This window comes from Grampus griseus (assembly GCF_964374135.1).
Source record: "Grampus griseus genome assembly, chromosome: 9".
NCBI classification, from domain to species: Eukaryota; Metazoa; Chordata; class Mammalia; order Artiodactyla; family Delphinidae; genus Grampus; species Grampus griseus.
Genome location: NC_139003.1, coordinates 67,092,410 through 67,117,276, shown reverse-complemented (window position 1 = coordinate 67,117,276; position 24,867 = coordinate 67,092,410). Strand labels below are relative to the sequence as shown.

The following is a 24,867-nucleotide window of genomic DNA, read 5'->3' as shown; positions in this document are numbered from 1 at the left end:
ATTATACCATTTTGTAAATATAACATACATTCAGAACGTTTAAGAATATACAACTTTATGGAGTTAAAATTTCTTAAAAAATAAGCAATAATTAGCAATAATTGCCAGATTGGCTGGAGTTTGCTTCTAAAGCATATATTAAAAAGAGTAATTTGTAGACGGTTTCATTTATCTTAGAGCTCATGCAGAATTTCCACTGCATATTTACTTATAAGTATGAATACCAAATTTTGATTACCAGAATAAAGTTTTATAAAACCTACTTCTAAAGCTAAAGATGTCTGAAGAATTATGCAACAACATAGAAAGTTTGAAATTCTCTGTATATCTTACTATACAGAGATGCTACATAGCTTTAAAATTTTTTCTACTGTTTATGATATCGCTCTTGAATAATGCTGAGTATTCCTTTGTATTATGGTTATTTATTAATTTATTCAGTAAAATGTTATTGCATATGACAATATGACAGGTTTAAAGAAACCAAGATAAATAGCTTTTAGGAAGAATGATTTTATGTGAATCAGCAGCTTCCCGTGGGACATGGATCATATGTCCTATGGCTTCCTTATGCATTTACTATTTTTTCCATGTTTTGTGTAATTGGAATGTGTGGTGTGATACCATGCATACTGTTAAAAAGAATATATTCTTAGATGCATAGGAATCTTCTGCTTAAAGAAAATATGCGATTGAAATAACTTGATCTAGCCTGAGTAATTGAGGCTATTTTCTCAATTAACAAAAAAAAAAAGTAGTTAGTGCTTTGGTAAGTCTAGACTTTCCCAACTATCATGTCCTAAGCCAGATCAGAATAAATAGGTCAGACTTGTAATAAAACGGTATGAGATGAACAACTAATTACCTGACTACTTCAAGTAAAAATGACTTTTGTCCACCAAATATGTTCCATTTGATGGTAACAAATTTGTAGGTTCATCAGGGAGTGGTGGGGCCTTTGGAATTTTACCCAGATTCTTTAAGATGTTTGTATTCATTGTGTATTATGTTCTCTTCAAAAACAATGGCACACACTGACTCATTTACTCAGATTTCCTAGCATACTGGATATATGTAACATTACGTGGTAAAGCTCCTACTTGAGCTAAATGGGTTTAAATATAAACTGTGCATGCAGATCTCAAGTGATAGTCTTAATAGATATCAGATACTCTTTATCGCTGCCCTCTTTTATTTCAGTAACATTTTAATTAATTCACACTGATTGAATAAATGTACATTGAGACTTGTTTCCTAATGAGGGCGCATTTAGAGGAAAGGTTTTGCATCATTCTGATATCCTGTGGGTAATTATATTCTAATTATATGGTCGGGGGAAAAGAGTCTATAACTCAGTACTGATATTGTTCGTTGGACCCAATTAATTACATGCACATAATGAAAGTTCATGATAAGGTTGACTGGCAGTCAGTGTAAAATTTTAAGTCAATTGAATCTAAGCCTAATGTGAGTACACAATTGGACTTTAACCTGGTTAGAAAATGCTTTGGTGTGAGATCAGTGGATATTTAGAGGGGCAAAGGATGAGAACAAATCTCATTATAACTTATTAGTTTTTAAATTCAAAGTCTTTTCCAAGATTGATGAAAATGAAAACTTAGCAGCATAATACTTTAATTCTAAATATTATTTTTAATATTCTTTCATTACCTTCAGTGATTTTTCTGTATTTTAGAAAGCAGTGGTACACTAACGATACAATGGTACATTTCTAGAACAGGTTCGTATATTTGTTGAGAGAAAAAATAGGCATAGCAGGGAGTATTATTGATTCATTTTATGAATGTAAATTCAGTAGGCACTAATCTATTCTATTTGGGTGCTTTTTTATTTCAAACCACCGACTGCATTTGGACTCCTGTGCCCAAAATTCACAAACAATTATATATACACACACATACCCATAAATAGGTAACTCTTAATTATCTATTTGTAAAGTAAGAGTTCTAAAGAATAATATGAAAAAATAATGACATGTATGTTTCATTTTGAAATGCATTTTGGAATTATCTGAATCTGATATTTAAGAATTTTGCAGTACTTCAAACACAAAACTAAAGCCATGGTCTAAATATTGACTCCCATCTTTCCTTTACTCATTGTTTCCTTTGCTCAGATTTTGGAAGAGACAGTCTGTAAGATTAAGGAGACTGTCTTCTTCCCACCCTCTTCTCTTCTAAGCCTCTCCGCTCCCCCTCTCCTTTTGGTTCATTGCTTTCTGGCTTTGATCTCTTCTCCCCACCCCCTCCCTTTCCTTCCTTCTGTCTCTTCTAATAGCCCTCACATAGATGCTTTCACTAAAAGATGAATCTGTGGGGTCCCTCCTTATTAGCAACAAAAATATTTTCAGATGAAGAAAGTGCCGTCAGTCCTTTCTTGCTGAGCCCTAAGCAGGCAGTGGAAATATTTGGGTTCTACAGTTAATAAAACAATTACCATTTATTGAGAACTTATTAGCTAGACATCCTTTTAATTCTAATGGTAGGTATAATTATGATACTCCCTCTACATTTGAAGAGAGTAAGAAACTTAGAGAGATTAAGAAATTTACCTAAAGTCACAGAACCTGCAAGTGTCAGAAGCAATACCTGCCTTACCCTGAATCCCATGTTTTAAACTTATCTTTTATGTTTGTGCTGCCGCCCCCTCCCCCAAAAGAAATTGGTGAGGTATGAAATAAATTTAGGGGATCTATACCTTCAAAAAAGGAATGGGAAGAAAAATAATGAAGTAAAGTAGAGGAGAATAGAAATGAAAAAAGAGAATAATCAGAGTGGCACACACTGCGTAAGTGGTCTTTGTGAAATTATTTTACAAGTGTGTAAATATACAAATATTTATTGTGGATCACAGCCAGAAAGAAATTGAAGAACACTTCTGTAACCATATTGCCTTCTGAAAATTTTACGAGACCTAACCAAGTAGGATAACGTTTCTAATGGCTTTATGTCACTAGATAATCAAGTAGGCAAGACAATAACATTATTCTTGCTGATTGCTTTTATATGTAGAAATCTGTGTTTGAAATGATTTTAATATCGCTTTTAAACATATTTTTAACATTTTTATTGAAAACATTTGGCACCACCTAAGTCTCCAAATGTCCGTTGTACTTTGCCTGACGGTTCAGGGTGCTTTCTTTCTGGACAGAGACGTGAATGTTGAGGGAGCTTTTAAGGAGGGAGCTTCACACGCCCTTCTCTTCAGTATCTCCTGAAGGAAACTCTGCAAATATGCATAAACAATCACAGTAACAAGAGTAAGAATAGAACATTTTTGTGAGCAGTTATAAGAGTAGTGAAATCATCTCAGTTAAAAATGTTTTTTATCTTTCAATTTATGTTGGTGCAAACTTCAAAATTTGGCTCCAGTGAGAAGTGGTTAGGCAAAGGATGCTGGATAAGATTGCAATATGTGTATTTTCTAAAACAATTTTTTATTGAAGTATAGTTGATTTACAATGCTGTTTTAGTTTCTGGTGTACAGCAAGGTGATTCAATTATATATATATATATATTCAGTTATATATATATTCATTATATATAATATATATATATTCAATATATATATTCTTTTTCATATGCTTTTCCCTTATGGTTTATTACAGGATGTTGTTTTTAAGTCCTAAAATGGCATTTTTATTTTTTAATTTTTTTCCATTTTATTATTTTTTTAACATCTTTATTGTAGTATAATTGCTTTACAATGTTGTGTTAGTTTCTGCTGTATAACAAAGTGAATCAGCTATACATACACATATATCCCCATATCTCCTCCCTCTTTCATCTCCCTCCCACTCTCCCTATCCCACCCCTCTAGGTGGTCACAAAGCACCGAGCTGATCTCCTTGTGCCATGCAGCTGCTTCCCACTAGCTATCTATTTTACATTTGGTAGTATATATATGTCAGTATATATACTACTCTCTCACTTCGTCCCAGCTTACCCTTCCCCCTCCCCGTGTCCTCAAGTCCATTCTCTAGGTCTGCGTCTTTATTCCTGTCCTGCCCCTAGGTTCATCAGAACCATGTTTTTTTTTAGATTCCATACATATGTGTTAGCATACGGTATTTGTTTTTCTCTTTCTGACTTACTTTACTCTGTATGACAGACTCTAGGTCCATCCACCTCACTACAAATAACTCAATTTCTTGTCTTTTTATGGCTGAGTAATATTCCATTGTGTATATGTGCCACGTCTTCTGTATCCATTCATCTGTTGATGGACACTTAGGTTGCTTCCATGTCCTAACTACTGTAAATAGTGCTGCAATGAACATTGTGGTACATGTCTCTTCTTGAATTATGGTTTTCTCAGGGTATATGCCCAGTAGTGGGATTGCTGGGTCATATGGTAGTTCTATTTTTAGTTTTTTAAGGAACCTCCATACTGTTCTCCATAGTGGCTGTATCAATTTACATTCCCACCAGCAGTGCAAGAGTGTTCCCTTTTCTCCATACCCTCTCCAGCATTTATTGTTTGTAGACTTTTTGATGGTGGCCATTCTGACTGGTGTGAGGTGATAACCTCATTGTAGTTTCGATTTGCATTTCTCTAATGATTAGAGATGTTGAGCATCCTTCCATGTGTTTGTTGGCAGTCTATTACAGGATATTGAATATAGTTCCCTGTGCTATACAATAGGATCTTGCTTTTTATCTGTTCTCTATATAATAGTTTGCATCTACTAGTCCCAAACTCCCAATCCAACCCTCCCCAGCACATATTTATTAGATATGTCAAGGACCAGTTGAAAAGAAAAATAATTTATGTTTCTTCTAATTGATACACTTGTCATACACTGAAATAACCTTTGATTAAAGATGTTAATAAATGCAATAGTAGTATAAAAATCACTTCTGATCCATTTCTTTTTAAAATTTGTATTGTGTTCAGATGTGTGGGTGTACACACTTAAGGATGTGTGAAATCATAAAAGGTTAAAGAAATTATGAAGCTTCAATGTAAAAATAAAATTCATGGAAACCAAATATGTATTTAGTTTCTATACCTAGAGATGCCCTGGATACATTTTATTATCATGTGTGAGGAAGGAACAGCTTCCCCTCTTAGACTGAGGCAGTGCACCATTTTAGGAAGACAGTTGTTCTTTTCCCAAACCTGCTTTTCTGTCTCTCACTTTTTTTAATGCCAGGGATATCCAGTTATATAAGGAAAAGAAGCTATTTTAAATAGTTTTATTTGGCCAGTTTACGTTTATCATGGCACTGGAGTTATTGTATTCAGCTACTCCATACTGATATCCAAGCCTGTCAGAACCGGTAATACTTTGTGGTTTCTAAATATTTGGAGTGTTCATCAACATTTAAACTAATTTTATTTCCAAATCGCTTAAAAAATGAGACATGGCTAAAAAGAAACTTTTTAAAATAAGTTCTTGTTGAACCCTGCTGTTCTTTTAATAAATGAAGCCTGCAAAGGGAAGCAATAGATTTGGATTCTGCCACTAACTTAATTTTCTTGGCTAGTCATCTAAACTTTCTGATTCTCAGTTTTCCAATCTGGAAAATGGGATTTCTTGTTTTATTGGGAGAATTAAATGAGACCATAAACATGAAAGCAATTTTTAAAAAATATGAACATCCTTATATAGGTAGAAGGTATAATTCTGTTCATTTTTCTTGAAATAACTGATGACCCTTTTAATGTGAGTACTATACTCTTATTATAGTTAAACTAAGTCAAACCTCTAATAATCTCTCCATCAAAGATTTTTTTCTTTGTCCTATGACAATTTGAATTAAATTGTCAATTTAAAATGATTACATGTTAGGAAATATGAAGACAAGAGATATCTCAATACTTAAGAATAATAGGACTTTTAAAAATTCTTGATATTAGGTTAAACTTAATAAGTGCCCTGAAGGCAAATGCATCTTTTAAACTAATTATCTGTACTGTGTATTCTATTTAATATTAAAATGATACTGATTAAATAAAATCAATCACATTCCTCTGTAGTCACACCTCACATTTGATTAAATAAAAAATACACACTTCCTGTATTAATTCTGATTAAAAATACATTACATTTAGAATTACACACGTGATAATTTTCAAAAAACTGAAACATTTACTCTGTTCATCCTAGATATTTAAAAATTATACGTGGTAGAATAAAAAAGAAGTATGTAATTTCTGAATTTGTTTTCTTTCAACTTGCTTCTTTTTCTTTTGCCCAGATGCCGTGGTTTTCTTATTGTAACTCAGGGTTAGGCTACTGATGAGCATGTTAATTTAATGTATACTCTTTGCCTACATATCTTGATTGAAAGTGAGCTCATATATATGTTCTTTTCATCCCCCTTATTCTTGGAATGAATTTCTAGTGTTGCTCTCAGACGGCTGAGGATTACTGGAGAAATTCTCAGAGCTGGTGGCTTTCTCTCTTACATATTTATTACTTCTAGTTCCAGCTGAGCCCTTAATTTCGCTTGATCCTGTTACTCATCAGCTGCTTTCCCATTCTCAGAGAAGTAGTGACAAAATCTCTACTATTTTCTTACTTTCTTCATCTTGCTACCTCTCTGCCAATTTCGCTCACTCTCTCTGTAGATAACTCACATCACCACTACTCTGAGAAAAACGAAGGCTGCAAACATGAATATCTGTAAATTACAGATTCTCTATGAAAGTGGTAGCAACATGGCAGCCAGGCTTCAATTTCATCCCATCGTGTTTCTGTGGGGGATGTCTTAAAGTGGGATTTTTATTATCCAACTTGGCACAGTCTTTGCCTTTTCGTGGCATTGGGCCCATTTGTATTACCTTCTTGGCCCCTGTACATTTTTGCACTTGAAACCCCTGTGAATAAAAACTCAGAACTCTTTTTCCATCATTAGACACTCCCTCAAAATGAACAGATTTGGAAAAGGCTAATACCTGACTATATGAACTTCTGCCTCATCTGAAACATTATTTTTTTAAGGAACCCCTTTTATCGTTTATTTTCAAATGGTCCCTCTCTGTCTCCCTCTGCTTCTTTTTCCCAGCAACCTAGATGCTTACCTATATTGCTTTATAAGATGTTACGGAAAAACCCAAACAAAGTTTTTGGCCAACCCAATACACACACACACACACACACACACACACACACACACATACACACACACGCGCACACACACACATATATTTTATTTCGTTGTAGAAACATTTTTGCACTCTTTTAGGAATAAAAGGATGTATAAAAAATTTAGAAAGGGAGATCAGTTTTTCTCCCAAATTTCATTACAAAAATTCTCAAACAAAATACAGTGAATACAGTATATCCTCAACCTATATGAACTAATTATTATTTTTCAATCATTCTTTATATATATATGTATATATATGACTATGTATGCATATATATACATTTTTACAATATACACATAATATATAATAAGTTGGACCTTTTGAAAGTAAATTGCAGGTAGTATGACACAACATCAGCAGGCACATTCTAAGATAAGAACAATTTTCTACATTTACAATAGTGTTATCACACCTGAAAATATTAACTATTCCATAATATCAGTAGTTATTCTGTCTATATCATATGCCCATAATTAGCTCAAAAATATCCTTTATTGATTGATTTATTATTATTTTTTTTTGGTGGTAGTGGTGGGATAGATAGGAGCTATGCTATTTGAAGTCCTTGCACTGCAATTGGTTGTTAGTCTGAATCATTTGGTAACTATAGCCTTTTCACTTGGCTTTTTATTGACTTGCTCTGTACAGACATATGCACAGTGAGCATTGACACTTCCCAAGGCAGAAGGCATCTGAGACTCATGCCCTAGAAACTGCCCGATGGGCATCTTCGTTTGATTGCTTGAGAGTCCCTGGTCAATGGGATGGGATAGGATAAGGCACTTAATCTGGATTTGAGGAGATCAAATATTTGTATATTATGATAAAGATGGAAGGGCTACATTCATGTCTTTAAATGTTTATTTAGGTCTAAGTTTCAACCAAGAAATAAGAAAGAAAGAAGGCTGACAAAATGCTTTGAGCTGGTCCCGACTGAAGCAAACGCAAACATTTTCCCCACCACCCATTGCCCCAGGTGTTATATAGGCTGACTTGGACTCAGAAATCCAGAATATTACTGACATCAGAAGCTTTCAATGAAAGTTCTACCAAACCTGTTGTCAATCCATCTGAGAAACAACAGCAATGGCCCTCATAGGCTTCTCCTGTTAATGGGTTAGTTGACTCGAGTTCATCCTCCCAGACTTCATGATTTTTTTTTTACTAAAAATCTGTTGCTGCAGAATTTTTTACTTGTATTATGGAAATATATTCTTTTTTTTTTTTTTTTTTTGCGGTACGCGGGCCTCTCGCTGCTTTGGCCTCTCCCGTTGTGGAGCACAGGCTCCGGACGCGCAGGCTCAGCGGCCATGGCTCACGGGCGCAGCGGCTCCGCAGCATGTGGGGTCTTCCCGAACCGGGGCATGAACCTGTGTCCCCTGCATCGGCAGGTGGACTCTTAACTACTGCGCCACCAGGGAAGCCCCTGGAAATATATTCCAAATAGAGTTGTATTCCTGGACGCTTCAATTTTCTCTAGGGTTGCCCTAGACTTCTTCTCCTTCTGTTCCACTTTTGGGTACATTGGATCCTTCTACTCCATATCTGTACAAGCAGCCATGAAGCCTCACATGCAGCTATTTATTCTTTTGTGTTTTGTTGCCTTCCTGGAGTTCTACTGGGTAAGGCAGTAAACTAATAACTGTGCTCTCAGATCTTTCATTCTCATTTTGGGAGTCTCACACACATAGCTTGGTCCAGGAGAGGAAACTCAAATATACTGACTGCTCTCTTCTTTCTAGAGACACACAATGTCTAAGGACTAGCTTCCCATCCAGCTTTCCTACTCCCCGCAACCAAGGAAAATCTTTATCTAGTATTGAGTGTGATTTATCACCTATTCTTCCAAATTTGTGTTTTATGTTATAAAGTCCCACAGGACACAGGCTTTTGGAATTTGGTAACCTTTTCTCTGTTTCTTGCCAGAAAAAAACTTTCCCAATGTGACTTAGAAAAGGAAGGGTGGTGGGTAATTGAAGACATGCTGTCATGAAGACTGGTTTTAGTGTATTTAACCTAATCTTTTAATAATTACTCTCAAGTAAAATTTTGCTACTTATTTAATTATCTTTTTATTTTTTACTGCTATTAATGGAATATACATTTTTTATCTCCAGAGTATCACAAAATAAAATCGGCACCATAAGCTGTCAAAAGACACTGAGTATTTGTAGAAAGGGTTGAAAGTTGGACTAGAAAGTGAAATGGTGGGCTGTGTAAATGGGCAACTTAAAAAATTAGTAAGAATGGTTTATGAAGGATAATGGAACTTGGAGATGAGTTCTCATCCCAAAATATGAATGTAATACATCAGTATTATTGTAGAGAGGTCTGTGAAGCTGGCCAAAGATTAGTCTGCTTTAAGTATATGAAATTGTATTTTGGATAAGTAATTCTACAGTCTAATCCCCTCTGCATTAGAATGTTCCTCATTTCATGAAAAGATTTTGGTTTATTAATGGAAGTAAGCAGAAAAATTATGACAAGGAAATGTATTTGTAATGTATTCATTTATTTCACACGTGTGTAGTGATATAAGAACCTTCATTGGTACTTGTTTTCAGTATGACTTTTTTTGTTCAGCTTTAATATGAGCTTCTCTTTTTTCAGCAGACTCTGCCCACTTCAGGAGTTTCAGTCCCTGAGGTGCGTAAGCAAAGGTTTTCACACTTGCAATTATAGGTCATTTATACATCTCGTATTGTTATAAAGAACATTTGGGGCTGTATCAGTGACATACTAAAATTAATTTGTAGGCTTTATTTTTCCTCATATTTTGATATTTGAAATTGGGATCTTTGTATTTTCATGTGTGATAGACTTGCAGCCTTTATAATCAACATTTGTGACAAGCATTAGGGAAACAAGAAGATAAATGGCACAAAGTATGCAGGAAAAAATAAAGGTTACTTTGCAGAGTTTTGACCAGTGTATAAGAATAGCATTATTCCTATCTGTCACATTTAAACCTTGCAGAAAACCCAAACAGTTCACTCCTCTAAGCCATTAAAATGTAGCTTTTTTCAATGATAGAAAATTGAGAAACTCTTGCTCACTTTGAAGTCCTCATCACTTTTAAAAGAGTAGGTCTACATTAATCACTTAGCATATGACATTGCATAGAAAGTCAATGGAATAAAATATAGTCACAAAGTAAATGACTTTGATTTTGAAAATAAATGTAGGCATTGCCGCAACATTTATTTTCAGTAAAGTGTTAACTTTACCTTTTAATTAATTAAGCAAAGCCTCCACATTGTTCTGTGACAATATCCCATTCAATTGCTGTTATCTCTAAAGGATATCCTCAGGTGGTATTCTTTCACCTAAATTTATAATTTGCATCTGCTTGCTTAGAAAATATTACTTGTAATATCTGAATACTATATGAGTATGATTTATTTAGAGGATAACATAATTGCACAAAAATGTAATAACCTCTCTTCCCCCGAAACGTTTTCTAATCAGTGTAGACTGCCTCATTAAAATTTTTTAAAATTTCATTTTGTAACCATAGATATACTTACAAATATACTAGGAGCTATGCTTGAAATACAATGTTTCTACTCTAAGAGAGATGTTAAACTGTTTTTATATTCTTTAAGTCAGTTGATACCATCATTATCATAATTATTATAAAGTAGACGTTAAATTACACACTCAGGTGACAAAGGTATTAGGAAAGTTTATTATTTAGTCTAATTATTTAAGTGTCAGAGAATTAACTTTATATGTTAAGATCCTTGAGTTTATTTTTGCCCCTATCATAGCTCATCAAATGATGAACTGAGAGATTTAAAGTTTTCTCTTTAGACTTGTTAATCTCAAAATATCTCCCACTTTTAGTTAAATAATTTGTATTATTATAGATTGAATAAAGAGACCAAAACTGCTGTTTTCAAAACATGCTTTTTTTATTTGTCAAGAAAAACTCTTTGTCTGCTGTAAAGTTTTTAAAAGTCTTCCTGTACTGTTTTTTGTTTGTTTGCTTGTTTTGTTTTGTTTTGGCAAGCTGTATTGGTTTACATTAACTTAAACTTTCTACCGTGTCTGAAATCATTATATAAGCTTTTTTCAACTACGTTGTTCCAAAAATTTCTTTAAGCACATGTATAGATATATACATGAGTGACTGTGTGAATACACACACACACACACACACACACACACACACGAAGCCTTATATACCACCATCAAGAACAATTGCTTTTTGGTTAATTGAACATGTGGTTAAAGTGTATGTAGGGGAACTTATAGAAAAAATGTGTATATACCTTAAACATTTTACTTAAAATATGTAAACGTATATTCATTGGCTAAACTTTTCACATAGGATCAAGGGCTTTTCTATGTGGATACATCTATTATTTGGAAATGGCATATACCCTTTCTCGCATATAGCACAGCCTTAACACCCTTGATAAGTTTCAATTATCAATTGTTTTAAAGTATAACAAAAGCATTCCTTATTTTGTGAAAAAATATTTGTTTATTAATGAAAGTAATTGCTTTCAATTACTTTCAATTGTTTTAAAGTATAAGAAAAACTCACAGGCATCTGCAAAGCAATTTGAGTGTAAAAAAAAAAATCTGTTTCTATTATTAATTCTCAAATCTTTTAGTCATTGTGTCCAGCCCAACTTAACTGCTCTTCCTACACACACACACACACAGACACACACACAGACACACACACACACAATCTTGTTTTATTGTGCCTTTCCAAAGGATGCAAGTAATTTTTCATGGAAATAACTTATTTTACATTCAAAACTCAATAGTTTGAGTGCTAATTAAATTCCACAGTACCAATAATAAAATAAATTCTACTTAGAACTTGAATAAACAGATTGGGGACTACATAGAAATCACTAGGTTAAGCATTTAACTCAACTGGCAGAAAGAGATGATGAGTATGAATATACAAGAGAGCTACCTCTTGGCTTTTAAGCTTCGGCTTATGGTGGCCATCAATTATTATAGTTTACAAAGGGAATGGAGAGTGAGTAAGGTTGAGGTCCATACACTCATACAGAATTTTACAATGGCCCAACCATATGCTAGTAGACACAGCCCAAACAAATGATTTAGACATGGACCTTCCCATTCCTAAATTTCATTTCTTCCAATCAGGATTTCTTCAACAGAAATCTTGTAAGTGGTTCACACTCAGTATGAAATTATCCTAGGAGAGAATATGCACATCATGTGCGATGTATGAAAACCAGGGCTGTGGATCAAGATATAAATTATACCTTCAGGCTGAGTTGGTGAGTAGTACCTGCAAGTACGTTAAGACTAGGATTGACTCTGTCTAGTTTGTTGTCTTCTATCCTCCTGCAAAAGACTCAGATTGGGCTTCCCTGGTGGTGCAGTGGTTGAGAGTCCGCCTGCTGATGCAGGGGACACGGGTTCGTGCCCTGGTCCGGGAAGATCCCACATGTTGTGGAGCGGCTGGGCCCGTGAGCCATGGCTGCTGAGCCTGCGCGTCCGGAGCCTGTGCTCCGCAACGGGAGAAGCCACAACAGTGAGAGGCCTGCGTACCGCAAAAACAAAAACAAACAAAAACAAACAAACAAACAAAAAAGACTCAGATTATCACAACAATTATCCCAAGTTATGGTGACATAGTGGACAAACAAATAAAATACTATAAAGTAAATAAAGTACTTCTTCACAACACCTATCTTTACTATAATCCAAGCAGTGTACCTGTGTTAAACTTAATGATAAAACATACCAATTTTTTTATATTTTAAAAATTACTGCCATTTACTGAGTGCCTAATTTATGCTGGTACCTTCATTGACATTTTCTCAATTTGTCATCACATGAACCCTCCCATTTTATAGATTAATTAAATGATGGCTTAGAGATAGTAAATAACATGCCCAAGTCTTTACAGAGACAGAGCTAGAATTCGGCCTCCAAGCCCATATTTTTGTCTCTGCCCAAAGTAATTTTTGTTTTTGTTTTTGAATAAGTACTTATTTAACTGATTAAAAAGAAATGGAAATCTTTATATCATTTATTATAGTTATGTTTAAAACTTTATAAAAGTATTTCTAAAAACCAAGACTGCTACTCAGCCATGTCTCGCTGCAACTTCTAAGGATTTCTAGTAGATTTAAAGCCTTTGCCATTTTTGAAATGAATTAATGTTTCTCAGCAGGAAAATGTTCAAATCCCATAATAAGGTTATGATAATTAAAGGTGCAACTGTCATTAAGTTGGTTTCTTGGAGCTCATAACTTGTATAAGCCCAGATGAACATGGTAACACTCCTGCTTCAGGAAGATCTTTTATATTGTGAATATCCATGTGTTCCTCAGGTTAAAATTCTAGGGTTCCTGGGAAATTCTTGGGGCCTAGATCCAGTGGCTGAATGGGCTAAGTCTCCATTTGAGCACACGGTGCAGTAGCAGAGAAAGCAAGTTCCAGGGTTCCAGTAAAGGGTGCTCTTGGCAGCCAAGCACCGCCTACCCCCACCCTTTGTGGCTTTGTACCAATAGCGGTGCTTTGCTGCTGCCTGTCTCTCATGCTGAGGTTGGACAAAAAGAAGAAAACCCTGTGCTTGAGGTAATCATCACTTGCTGCTTGTCGTTTGTGAGTGATCGGTAACTGCAGGCTTAAGTATTGTGGTAAGCATCGCTTTTGTGAAAGCAGTTTTCAACAACTTACAAATACTCTACTTCTGAGAATCAGCATGATATAGAAAAAGACTTATTTTAGAGCACATATTTAAAGTGACATCTTTTTATTTCATTTATTTCATCTTTCTGTTTTCTGTGACTGGCCTTTCAGCTTTTCTTCTCTGTTCATTATGATGATTATTCTTTTGGAATTCTAATACAATATATTCCCCAGTTAAGATCTGTTGCTCTACTTGTAGTCTAAGGATCACAGAACATTGAATTCTATATTTTAAATGTCTGCATAGCAAACACAAATGGTTGATATTTGAAAATGCTGAAATATCAATAACTGTATTTTATATTTTGTTGTTACATGTTCTATATTCTTTCATGATTTTTTTGTTAGAGTACCCCTTTTCAGTGTTTGAATAATTTCTATTGATTAAAGCAATCATTTTCCAACTCTTTATTTATTTTTTTTTTGCGGTACGTGGGCCTCTCCCATTGGGGAGCACAGGCTCCGGACGCGCAGGCTCAGCAGCCATGGCTCACGGGCCCAGCCGCTCTGCGGCATGTGGGATCTTCCCGGACCGGGGCACGAACCCGTGTCCCCTGCATCGGCAGGCGGACTCTCAACCACTGCGCCACCAGGGAAGCCCACTCTTTATATTTGGGATAATTTATCTAGCAGAATAAAATTTGCCTTAATTATAACAAAGTAATTTATTTTGTGATTTAGAGCCCAAAAACTTAAAAAAAAAAAAAAAAGAACTGATGGTGAAGTGATAAGCACTGCCCCTATTATTAGAGAGCAATTTTATCCTGAATAAAGGTGCAGAATAATGCTGGTGAGCTCTTCCTGAAACTTTTCAGTAACTTCAACATAGGAAGTGACTTTCTTAAATATCATCATAGAACTCAGTCAGTCAGGGTGAATTAACCCCCCGAAGAGGCCAGTGAAATTTTTGTGAACATCAGATTTTTCAAAGATGCAATTACTTCAGCCTTCCTGTCCCTCATATAAAAGAGGAAAGAAGTAAAGATTTTTCTTAGTGGAAATAGGAAAAAGTATCCAACTACCCTCCTGTTAGCTTATGCTGCTTAAGTGGAATACAGTGAATAGTTCAGAGAGACTTCCATACAATTTGGAAATAAACCTAAAACAAATGAGTATAATAAAAAGAAAACCATGGGAAAAATTAAATGATTATGAGTCTCTCCTGTTTTTAAAGTGTCAGCCTTGATTAATTCCACAAATTCTACCCACTAAGCATATTTCCCTCAAAGAAACCACTTGCTTTTCTTGATTGTGTGTGTGTGTGTGTTTAAACAAATGTAAGTTTTAGTATTATCCAGATTATATAATAAAATTCACCTGCCAATGGGTAGACTGAAGATTTTTTTATTAACTTGTTATATACCTCTTATGAGTCTAGATTTCAGAAAGAAAATCTTATCAATTGAAAACACAATTTAGAGTTTTAAAATTTCTTTTTATATTTCAGTTGCTACAGTTGCTACTAGAAAGCATTAGTTTAGTTTAATCCACAATTTATTCAGAGGGATGACTCCCTGGAGAGACATGAAACCACTTAATCAACTGCTAACTGTTAGCTGGAGATTCTCACCACACAAGATTCTCCCTAGCTATATGCATAGCTAAGAATAAAATAATATTAATAGATAATTTGGTAACTCTTTACAGACATATACTTACATGTCTTAAATTTCCAGAATTACATTTATAAATAGTCTGGTCACAAATACCAAGTTCCAATGTGGCTAAAATTTTATTTTAGTTCTTATAACCTAAGCATTTAGGAATTAAATACTAAATAATAATTGTTGGATTACATGGCAGAATATAAGACATATAAGATAAGTTATAACTTTCACAATATAGATTTTTATAGAACATTGTTTCCATGTTTTATTTACCTGCATGCTAGAACCTGGAAAAAAATTATTCCCATACCCACCAACAGTGTTACATGCTTGCACTCAGCACAAGCTGCTGTGGATTTTCTAATATAAACATTGAGCTTTACTTATTTAAACATATGCCTGTTGTAACTAGTGGATTTTTTCATATATATGTATTTGGAAATATAACAAGCATTTTGCATAATGGTGACATTGATGAGCACCCTAATGGAAGAACCATACCTATTTTACATAATTCACAATAACTTTCATTTATTGAGCACATATACTAATATAGGCACAATATTAGAACTTTATACATTTTCTGTCAAGCCATACACAACTTTGAGAAATAGGTATTACTAACTCCATTTTGAATAAGAGTACGTTCTCTAAGTCTACATAGTATTTAAGTAGCAGAGATGGGATTCCACTTGGGATGTCTGATTCCAAACCTCATCCTATAATTCACTCATTTATGCATTATACCCTTAACTATCTATGGACAAAATGTTATTTGCAAGCTTAGAAAAAATGATCTGTTTTTTAAAATATCAATATTTTTGCCAGAAATTATGCTTATATGAAAGTACATCATTTTCCAAAGAATTTGAATTTCAGGAATCCTATTACACCATCCATTTTCAGCCACACAAAAAATATATTCAGTATTTTTGCACCATGAAATTGCAAGGACTATAAAAGGACTACACTGATTAGCATTTATTTTGGTCTGAGACGTTTTCTGTTCCATCTGGCCCTAATATATTTAAAAAGAGCTTTACTTTTAAAATATTTCCACTTAAAATATTTTCCTAAATTACAGTAATTGAAAAGTAATCGACAAGATATATGTAAATATAGGAACAGAAATGTATATATATCTGAATAAGTGATAGGAAATACGTGGCACTCAAACTTTTAAGCACACATGGCAGACATTGCTAATTGATCAGGACAGTTTTTCACAACAAACCTAGACATGCCCCAGGAGTCCTTCTCAACACAATATTTCGGGCACTTTAAATTTTTTGATTTTTTAGTGTTAAGATTAATTTATTTCCGCATTCATTTATGGGGATTTTATCAGGCACTGATCTAGGATCTGATGTGAAACAGTGCACACACACACACACACACACACACACACACACACACACACACAGGAATAGAGTAGCCTGTCTTACATATGACCAGGAGCAAGAACAGTCCAGCAGAGTTCAGAGTGGTTGCAAGATCCCTGTTTTAAGAGCACAAATGTTGTGATCAAGAAACAAAGGTGACGTAGTTGTAGCTGGAGTGGAGTAAAAAGGGATAAGTGTGGCTGTTATATAGAAAATTGACTGTAGGGAGACAAAAGATGGACGCTGATTGGTCCATTAAGGTGATGGCTACGATAATTAAGGCAAATAACGGGTGCTTAAACCATGTGATGATGCATGTGGTGAATAATCGTCCAGTTTGGGATTTATTTTTAAGGTGGGTAGGCAAGTCTTCATTATCAAAGTGAAATTGAAAGCCTTGGTTTTAAATGAAGTTACCTAGGGAGTGAGTATAGATTGTGGAGATGAGCGGTCCAAGGGAGAGGTCAAGTGTTAAACGTTACAGATTATAAAGCTGGAGGAGAAATCAACAAAAAAGACTATGAGGGAGCAGTTAGTCAAGTAAGAGGAGAGCTAAGAGAAAGAAGTGTCCCGGAACCCAGTTGAGGCATGTTTTCTAGAGGGTAGATGTCAATTCTGTCAAACTGTGTTTAAAAATTGAGAAGGTAAAGACTGACCAACAGGTGAGGCGCAAATGAGCAGGTCATTGGTGATTTTAATAAAAGCTGATTTAGTGGATTAATGGTGATAAAAGTTTATTGGGTTGTGTTGAAAAGAGTGAAAAGAGAGGAAATAGAAACAGGAAGAATACCACTATAAAAAAATTTTCTATTATGGTGAACGTAGCAATTAGCTGGGATGGAATGTGTGTTTTAAGTTATGTGCCATTCTTGATAATCAATAGTAGCTTAAGGGTCCATCATGTATTCATTTTCAATATTGCATGTATTTATAAGCATTATTTTCAGTGCTCAGTACCAAATCCTTTACATTACAATCCTGTATTATTATCTGCACCATTGTTTTTGAAAATGATTAGCTTTAGTGTTCTTTAATAATTTTTAACAGAGTCATAATTGGGTACGTAGGGATAATACAGTTTGGTTTTCTTTCACATCCTTTCTTTAACTGATATTTTGATCATACATCTATCATATATTTTGAGCCAGTAGAAAACATTAGCTTTCATATTATTCACTAGAAACTCCAAATTTGGAACCTGGGCCCAAGTTTGTAGCCATGAAATTCTTCTCTATGTTGCCCATTGTAGTGAAACAATTCAGTATTTTTATAAAAGATTTTTTCCTTACAGGAAAGACAAGCAACAGTGAAAAAGGAAAAGGGTGGTTTCCAGCTGTCAAACAAAGTGATTGACAAGAACAAAATGCAAAGAGCCAACTCTGTTACTGTGGATGGACAAGGCCTACAGGTATGATTTTTTTTAATCCAAATGTTTGTAGCTTTCATATTTGTTACTTCCATGCTCTTAGAAGGGCATATGTCCAGCTATCAACACGTTTATTTAATGTGCAGATTTGTTCAGTTGACAATTTCAGAAACATTTTTATTAATTTATCAAGATGTCAGTTTTATAGTTGATTGACAGAGTGACATTCTGATTGGATTAATCATTTATGATGTTATCTCCATTTAAACTCAACTTGGTAAGAGATCTTGTGTCAATCTGAAGTTTTGGCAAATTATTACTACATATATACCTTTATTATATACATATGCATTATTTATTTCTACGTATACGTTCTCCGCACATATTATTATATCTATTTGGAAGTGATTTTGACTCACAAAATGTCTTCAGAAAATAATAAAATGAACTCTACTTGTGTGGAATTTTTTTCTAAATCAATAATAAAAATAAAGAATCTGGGCTTCCCTGGTGGCACAGTGGTTAAGAATCCACCTGCCAATTCAGGGGACATGGGTTTGAGCCCTGGTCTGGGAATATCCCACATGCCTTGGAGCAACTAAGCCCATGTGCCACAATTACTGAGCCTGCGCTCTAGAGCCCGTGAGCCACAACTAGTGAGCCCGAGTGCCACAACTAGTGAGCCCGAGTGCCACAACTACTGAAGTCCACACACCTAGAGTCCATGCTCCACAACGAAGAGTAGCCCTCGCTCACCACAGCTAGAGAAAGCCCGCGCACAGCAACGAAGACCCAACACAGCCATAAATAAATTAATTTTACAAAAAAGAAAGTTTATTTAATAAAATCTATTATAATTTATCCATATCTTCCAATATTTTAAGTTGAAATTAAAACTCCATGTATATTTCTAGTTTAAATTAACACAGGTAGCTCAAAATCATGTTTTGAGTACTTTAAAAACCTCTAAATTACCCCTAGGGTCTCTGACATCAAAAGTAACATTTCTTTCCATCTGTATTTTAAGACATCCTACAGATTGAATCTATTGTAATTATTTGCCTCTGTTTCTCAGTCAAACATGAGCACAATCAAAGAATTTGGCTTAATCTATGGATTAAGTTCTTTTGTTTTGCTTTCCTACCTATACGTTTCTCTCTTCCAATTTTTAATTCCTTTCCTTAAGAATAGGCTTCAAGTTTCATGTTCTCCAAGAAAATTTACCAACCTCTTACCGCACAAAGATATACTATGTCACATAGTTGTGTTCAGTATACATGATTTTATATCTTTTTTTATTTATTATTTTATCTGTGATTCTGTGGGTTATTATGTCTTTTATATTTCTTAATTTACAAGCACAGTTGAGAGCACACAGTAGTTGCCTAAATGCTTGCTTCTTCATTGTTTTGAATATCTCATTGAAAATTTAATAATTATTGCTTAAATATTGATAACCAGTTTACTGCTTTGTTTTGACATAATAAAACACATTGAGAATAGAATATTGTTCATGAATTATTAAACTCAAATGTAAAAAGAGGAAATTGGGAACAATAAATTTATTTACATTGGTTAGAGAGTATAGAAGTTAATTATCGAAAGAGAAAATCAGTGTCCACACCTTTTGAAAGGCATACTTGGGTGTTAAGTGATCTCACTGAAAGCCCCAAATATGAAATCTATTCATAATTTTGATAGCAAAAGCTTTTAGTTTGTTAAGTGATCCTGTGAAATTTTTAGTGGAAAATAATCAACATTTGTAGTTTTAATAAGTCAATTGACAATATCAATTAGTTTAAATCTTTAGTCGCTCTGGGTTCCTGCAATGAAAATAACAAAAGGGAAACCTAATTTTAAAATTCAAGTATATTTTACATATGGCTAGGCACATACTTCTCAACATGGAAGGGAAACATGCATCATTTGTTAAACAGTATATGCTAGGCACTGTGATGATATTTTATGTGTATTAAGTGACACCTCTCAATGAACATATGAGATAATTATGAATTCTTAACTCTCTAACATATGATAAATATTATTATTAGCACTTTAAAAATGAGCATATTGATGTTCTGAAGTCACATTATTCCTAGGGCCTCACAGTTAGTGAGGTGTGAATGAGGACCACGTGACTCAGAGTTTGTTTTACTCCTAAAATCCCTGTCTCCTTGGTTAACAAATTTTAACAGGTCCAGAAATGCTATATTTCTGACCACCTTGCTCTTCCATGTACTATTACATTCTTGCAAAGTTTGAAATAAAAAGCATGAATGCACTAGAATTATAACTGCTTTAGTCTCAGTTTCCTAAGATTTGTGTAGTTACATCTGACTTCACTCAGACATCAGAACCAAAATTAAATGGTGCATGCGGAGTGTTCTAAAGACTTTAAACTGACATAGCAATATAAGTTGTGTTTTCTTTTTTATTCAAAAAGGATCCAAAATTTTCAATCTTATTACAACTAAATTAGTCACATCAAAAACAATAGGTGATTAACTTTCTCTGTGGATGTGTTTCATTTCTCTAACCAGATAGTAACTTTTCATAGCTTTCTTTGACATATAAAAGTGTCAGGTAGGGCTTCCCTGGTGGCGCAGTTGTTGAGAGTCTGCCTGCCTATGCAGGGGACACGGGTTCATGCCCCAGTCCTGGAGAGGCCACAACAGTGACAGGCCCACGTACCGCAAAGAAAAAAAAAAAAAAAAAGTGTCAGGTAAAGTTGTCAGTTAGCAAAGGGAAGACATCAGCCCTTATAAAACAGCAGTAAGTAAATACTGTAATCATCATCATTAAAATTTTTTTACTTAAAAAAATATTGGTATATAATCACATGCAGTGGTCTGTTTCACCTCAGCAGAATGGACTAAAATATGATGCACATAGGTATTCACATAATTTGGGAGAAAATATTTAAAAGGTAAGAGAATAAAATTATTGGATAACCATTTCATACAAAATGGAAAAATAAGTCATTTTTGTTGTGGTAATCAATTTTAAAATAATAAAATGCTTATTCTTTATCATAAAAGGTAAAAAGTTCTTACAGAAAATTAATTCTTTCTGCAAGTTTTAAAAATTATATATATCATAAAAAAGCATTGAGTTGCAGCCCAGTTTGCATATAACTCAGTGACAGAAGAGATTTACACTACTTAAGGACTATTAATCATAGTTAAGCACATTCATCTTACTTCTTTCCAGCTAACCAGCATAATGATCAGGATTATTATTTCTAATTAGAGGAAGTAATAGATCATGTATAACCTTAGGATGAGTCTCATTAATTAACCCCAGTCCTAGGGGACTTCAAATAGAGGTGGTTAGGTACTCCGTCTTTGTCATCGCTCATACCATAGGTTTACACTTAATACATATGATCAAATGTCATTGAAACTACAATTCCTTAACGTGCAATAGATGTGAAAATACAGATGATTATCCACATGTGAACAAATAAGTAAAAAAACAGAACTGTTGTTTAAACTGTATTAAGCCGACGTTACCGTGTCCCTAATTATTCTTTGAAAAAAGTTTTCAAGCATAAGCATCACTTGCAAACCAAAAAGTCTAGTTTGTAATACTCTTAGCAAAAGATAAAAAGGGGAACTTTTATACTGAAATATCTAAAACTGAACTAGTGTTTTCCCCACCACAACTGCTTTTCTCTATCCCTACTGTCTTTATTATTTGTAATATCTCATCCTTATAGTTCCCAATACTGTAAACATACATATATGCACTATACAGAAATGTATAGAGTGTGTATAAAATTAACTCGTTTTCTTTGATGATGTGTGTGTGTATGCCCACTTGGAGTCCTCAGGCCTGTTGATTCTTATAATCAGCTCTTCACTGTCATTTTAACTCCCTAAGTCCTCTAAAATGAGTCCATGTCTCCATCCATATAATGTGCTAGGTTATAAATGGAATGAAAAAAATGGAACTGAATAAGATAAGATGTGTCAGGGCTGAGAGTTGTCTATAATTTTAAGTCAGATAGTGGGATTAGGCCTCATTAAGAAGTGAAGAGTAGGGACATCGCAAGAACTTTGGCCCATGGAACTGCAATGATGAAGTTGCCATTGACTGAGATGGAAAAGGATCTGGATGAATAAAGTTTGGAACGAAATTTCTGATGCTGTTAGATATCCAAATGGAAACGTCGAGCAGGCAGACAGATATGTGAATCTAGAATTCAGGGATGAGGACAGTTATGAATTTGGGAGTGAAAGGCGTATTGATGGCACTAAGGGAGAGCATATCTGTAGAAAGGAATGGTTGAACTGGGATCCCAAACCAGTCTGACCCTAAAGTCCTATTCTTCAGTGTTTACTCTGTATGATTGAAACTGCCCCTTTATGTGAGTAAATACGATCTCACGTGATTAGCTCTATTCTTTATAGAGGAGAATCCATTCTGTTTGCTCTTGCAGTGTCCTTCACACCTAATTTATAACCATTCTGCAAGATTTCAAGTACCACACATGCTGTAAAATATTCCTGAACACTTTCTCCCACCGTCAGTATTTTCTTTGTTATAGTGTATTACCCTATCCTGATGTTTTTGTTTGTTTGTTTGTTTTTGCGGTAAGCGGGTCTCTCACTGTTGTGGCCTCTCCCATTGCGGAGCACAGGCTCTGGACGCGCAGGCTCAGCGGCCATGGCTCACTGGCCTAGCCGCTCCGTGGCATGTGGGATCTTCCCGGACCGGGGCACGAACCCGTGTCCCCTGCATCGGCAGGCGGACTCTCAACCACTGCGCCACCAGGGAAGCCCCCCGATGTTTTTTTTTAAAAACTGTTTTGAGAAGCCCAGGATTCCGTAGAGATGCCTCAAGCACAAGAGTGGGGTGATGGGAAGCTGAGAACAGGTTCAGGGTTCTTTCACACTTCAGACATAGTAATTTGCTTTTCATCTGTTTTATATACTGTTCCACTTGAAATTACTTCAAGTGCTATAAAAATATTTAGTCCCAAGATCAAATAGTTTTAGGCTAACAGAATTTTTTAAATACTTGTATTTTTGTCTAACTGCTTCCCATCCCGCTAAAGTCTATAACAAAATGCATATGACATTTTAGGATGACAGTACATCACTTTTCAAAATAAATGAGTTTTATATCTTATTTCAGAATTATTGTATGAAAGTAAAAAACCAAAATTTGTCCTGTTAAAGACTATATTAGATACAGTTCAAAAGAGAATTAGTGAACTTGAATATAAAATTGATACATTAGTGCTGTCTAATCCTTAGAGCCCATTCAAGTTTCACCAGTTGTCTCAATAATGGCTTTTATAACAAAAGCAGCTAGTCCAGAATCGTGTTAAGTTCTCTATTTTGGTGGTTGTGCTATGTTTACATAAGAGAATGTCCTCATATGTAGGCAATCCTAAAACTCAGGGTTCTTTTACTAAGGATGAAGAGGAATATGAGAATTAAGTGACAAATTGCAGTCTCTGTCACTAAGATGCTGCTTCTTATTTCAGGACTATTAGTGAACACAGAAGTTGTTTATTTTTAACTTGTAGATTTGAAAATGGCTATGCAGTACTGTAGGTCTTTGGCTCTCAAATCTAAAAAACGCTGCCTTTGGTCTCCTGGCACCTAAATTTACTCTGCTAGATTGACCTTCTTTTTATAGTACCAAAGTTTAGCAGAATTTAAAAGCTTTTTGAATGAGCATTGAAAACGATACCGATTTGCCTGAAACCTTGACATTTCTTGTATAAATACCACCATTAAATGATCCCCTAAAACCAGAGTTTTAGTGGGTTTGATATTGAATCACATACTACTCCTTAAATGGAGATTACATTAGGTCAGGTGTTTTAATCTGTTAGAATCATTGTCAGAGGGGTATTCCACAGTCCTTGTTAACTTACAAATAAATATCTAAAGTTTCCAATTTTTATACAGTCTTATTTTACAAGCATAATTTATGTTAAGGGGATATGTGAGGAAAAGTTGGCTAATTTGATTTTATTATTTCCTGTACTTCCGTTTTGGGTTCTTGACTTTTATCACTTGTAGAGTATCATCGTTATCCTAAATTCTTTATCTAGATTCTCTCCTATTTTTCTAATCCATTTGATCTAATTATCCATCTACTCACCCCTAAAAATGACATCTAGGTTTTTATATTTTTATACTTTATATTTTTATATTTTCAGATCCTCTACAGACTATAATATAGTTTAGTGGGATCTTTATTTGTTTTTAATAGTGTTTCCTCAGAACACAATTTTCTGTAGCGTGGTACTGTCCTTTGATAAGTCATAATTATGCCTTTAAACACTTCAATTAATAAATATTTCTGAAAGTTATTCCAAAATATATTTTCAAATGAATATGGAAATTTGCCCAAATGAACTTAATGTAATCTCATGTAATAGTAAACTGAATATTGAATTTTGGGACGATCATCCTAATTAGTATTTGGATTCAGATGTTATGTTTTGCTAAAATATTTTAATTACCTTGAGAATCTCCCCTCTCTTTAAAAATAAGGAATAACAATTCAAATTAAATGCAAAAATCAACTAAAATCCACATTTGTTAGTCTTACTTTTTGCATGTGAAAACTTTAGGAGTTCTATCTGATTTTGTAATAGAATGAGAAGTAAAGGAAACTGAATACTAGTAGTCAGAGGTGTGTTTTGGTGTTTCTTTTAATGGGGGGAGGGGGAAGTCAC

The 24,867-nt window shown here is 34.4% G+C and overlaps 1 protein-coding gene across 6 annotated transcripts in view; it reads left to right on the top strand.

The window, feature by feature from the left end:
- Positions 1-24,867, top strand: part of DGKB (diacylglycerol kinase beta) — a gene marked incomplete at both ends in the record, with an annotated part of 639,446 nt that overhangs the window by 176,554 nt on the left and 438,025 nt on the right. For 2 of the 6 annotated variants that reach the window (XM_082661790.1, XM_082661788.1), the window contains 2 exons: positions 9,733-9,765; positions 18,093-18,209. In XM_082661790.1, the coding sequence (XP_082517916.1) occupies positions 9,733-9,765; positions 18,093-18,209 (150 nt within the window). Of the gene's footprint in view, positions 1-9,729; positions 9,766-18,092; positions 18,210-24,867 lie in introns of all 6 variants that reach the window. The other 4 variants (XM_082661789.1, XM_082661787.1, XM_082661792.1 and 1 more) reach the window with 2 other exon arrangements.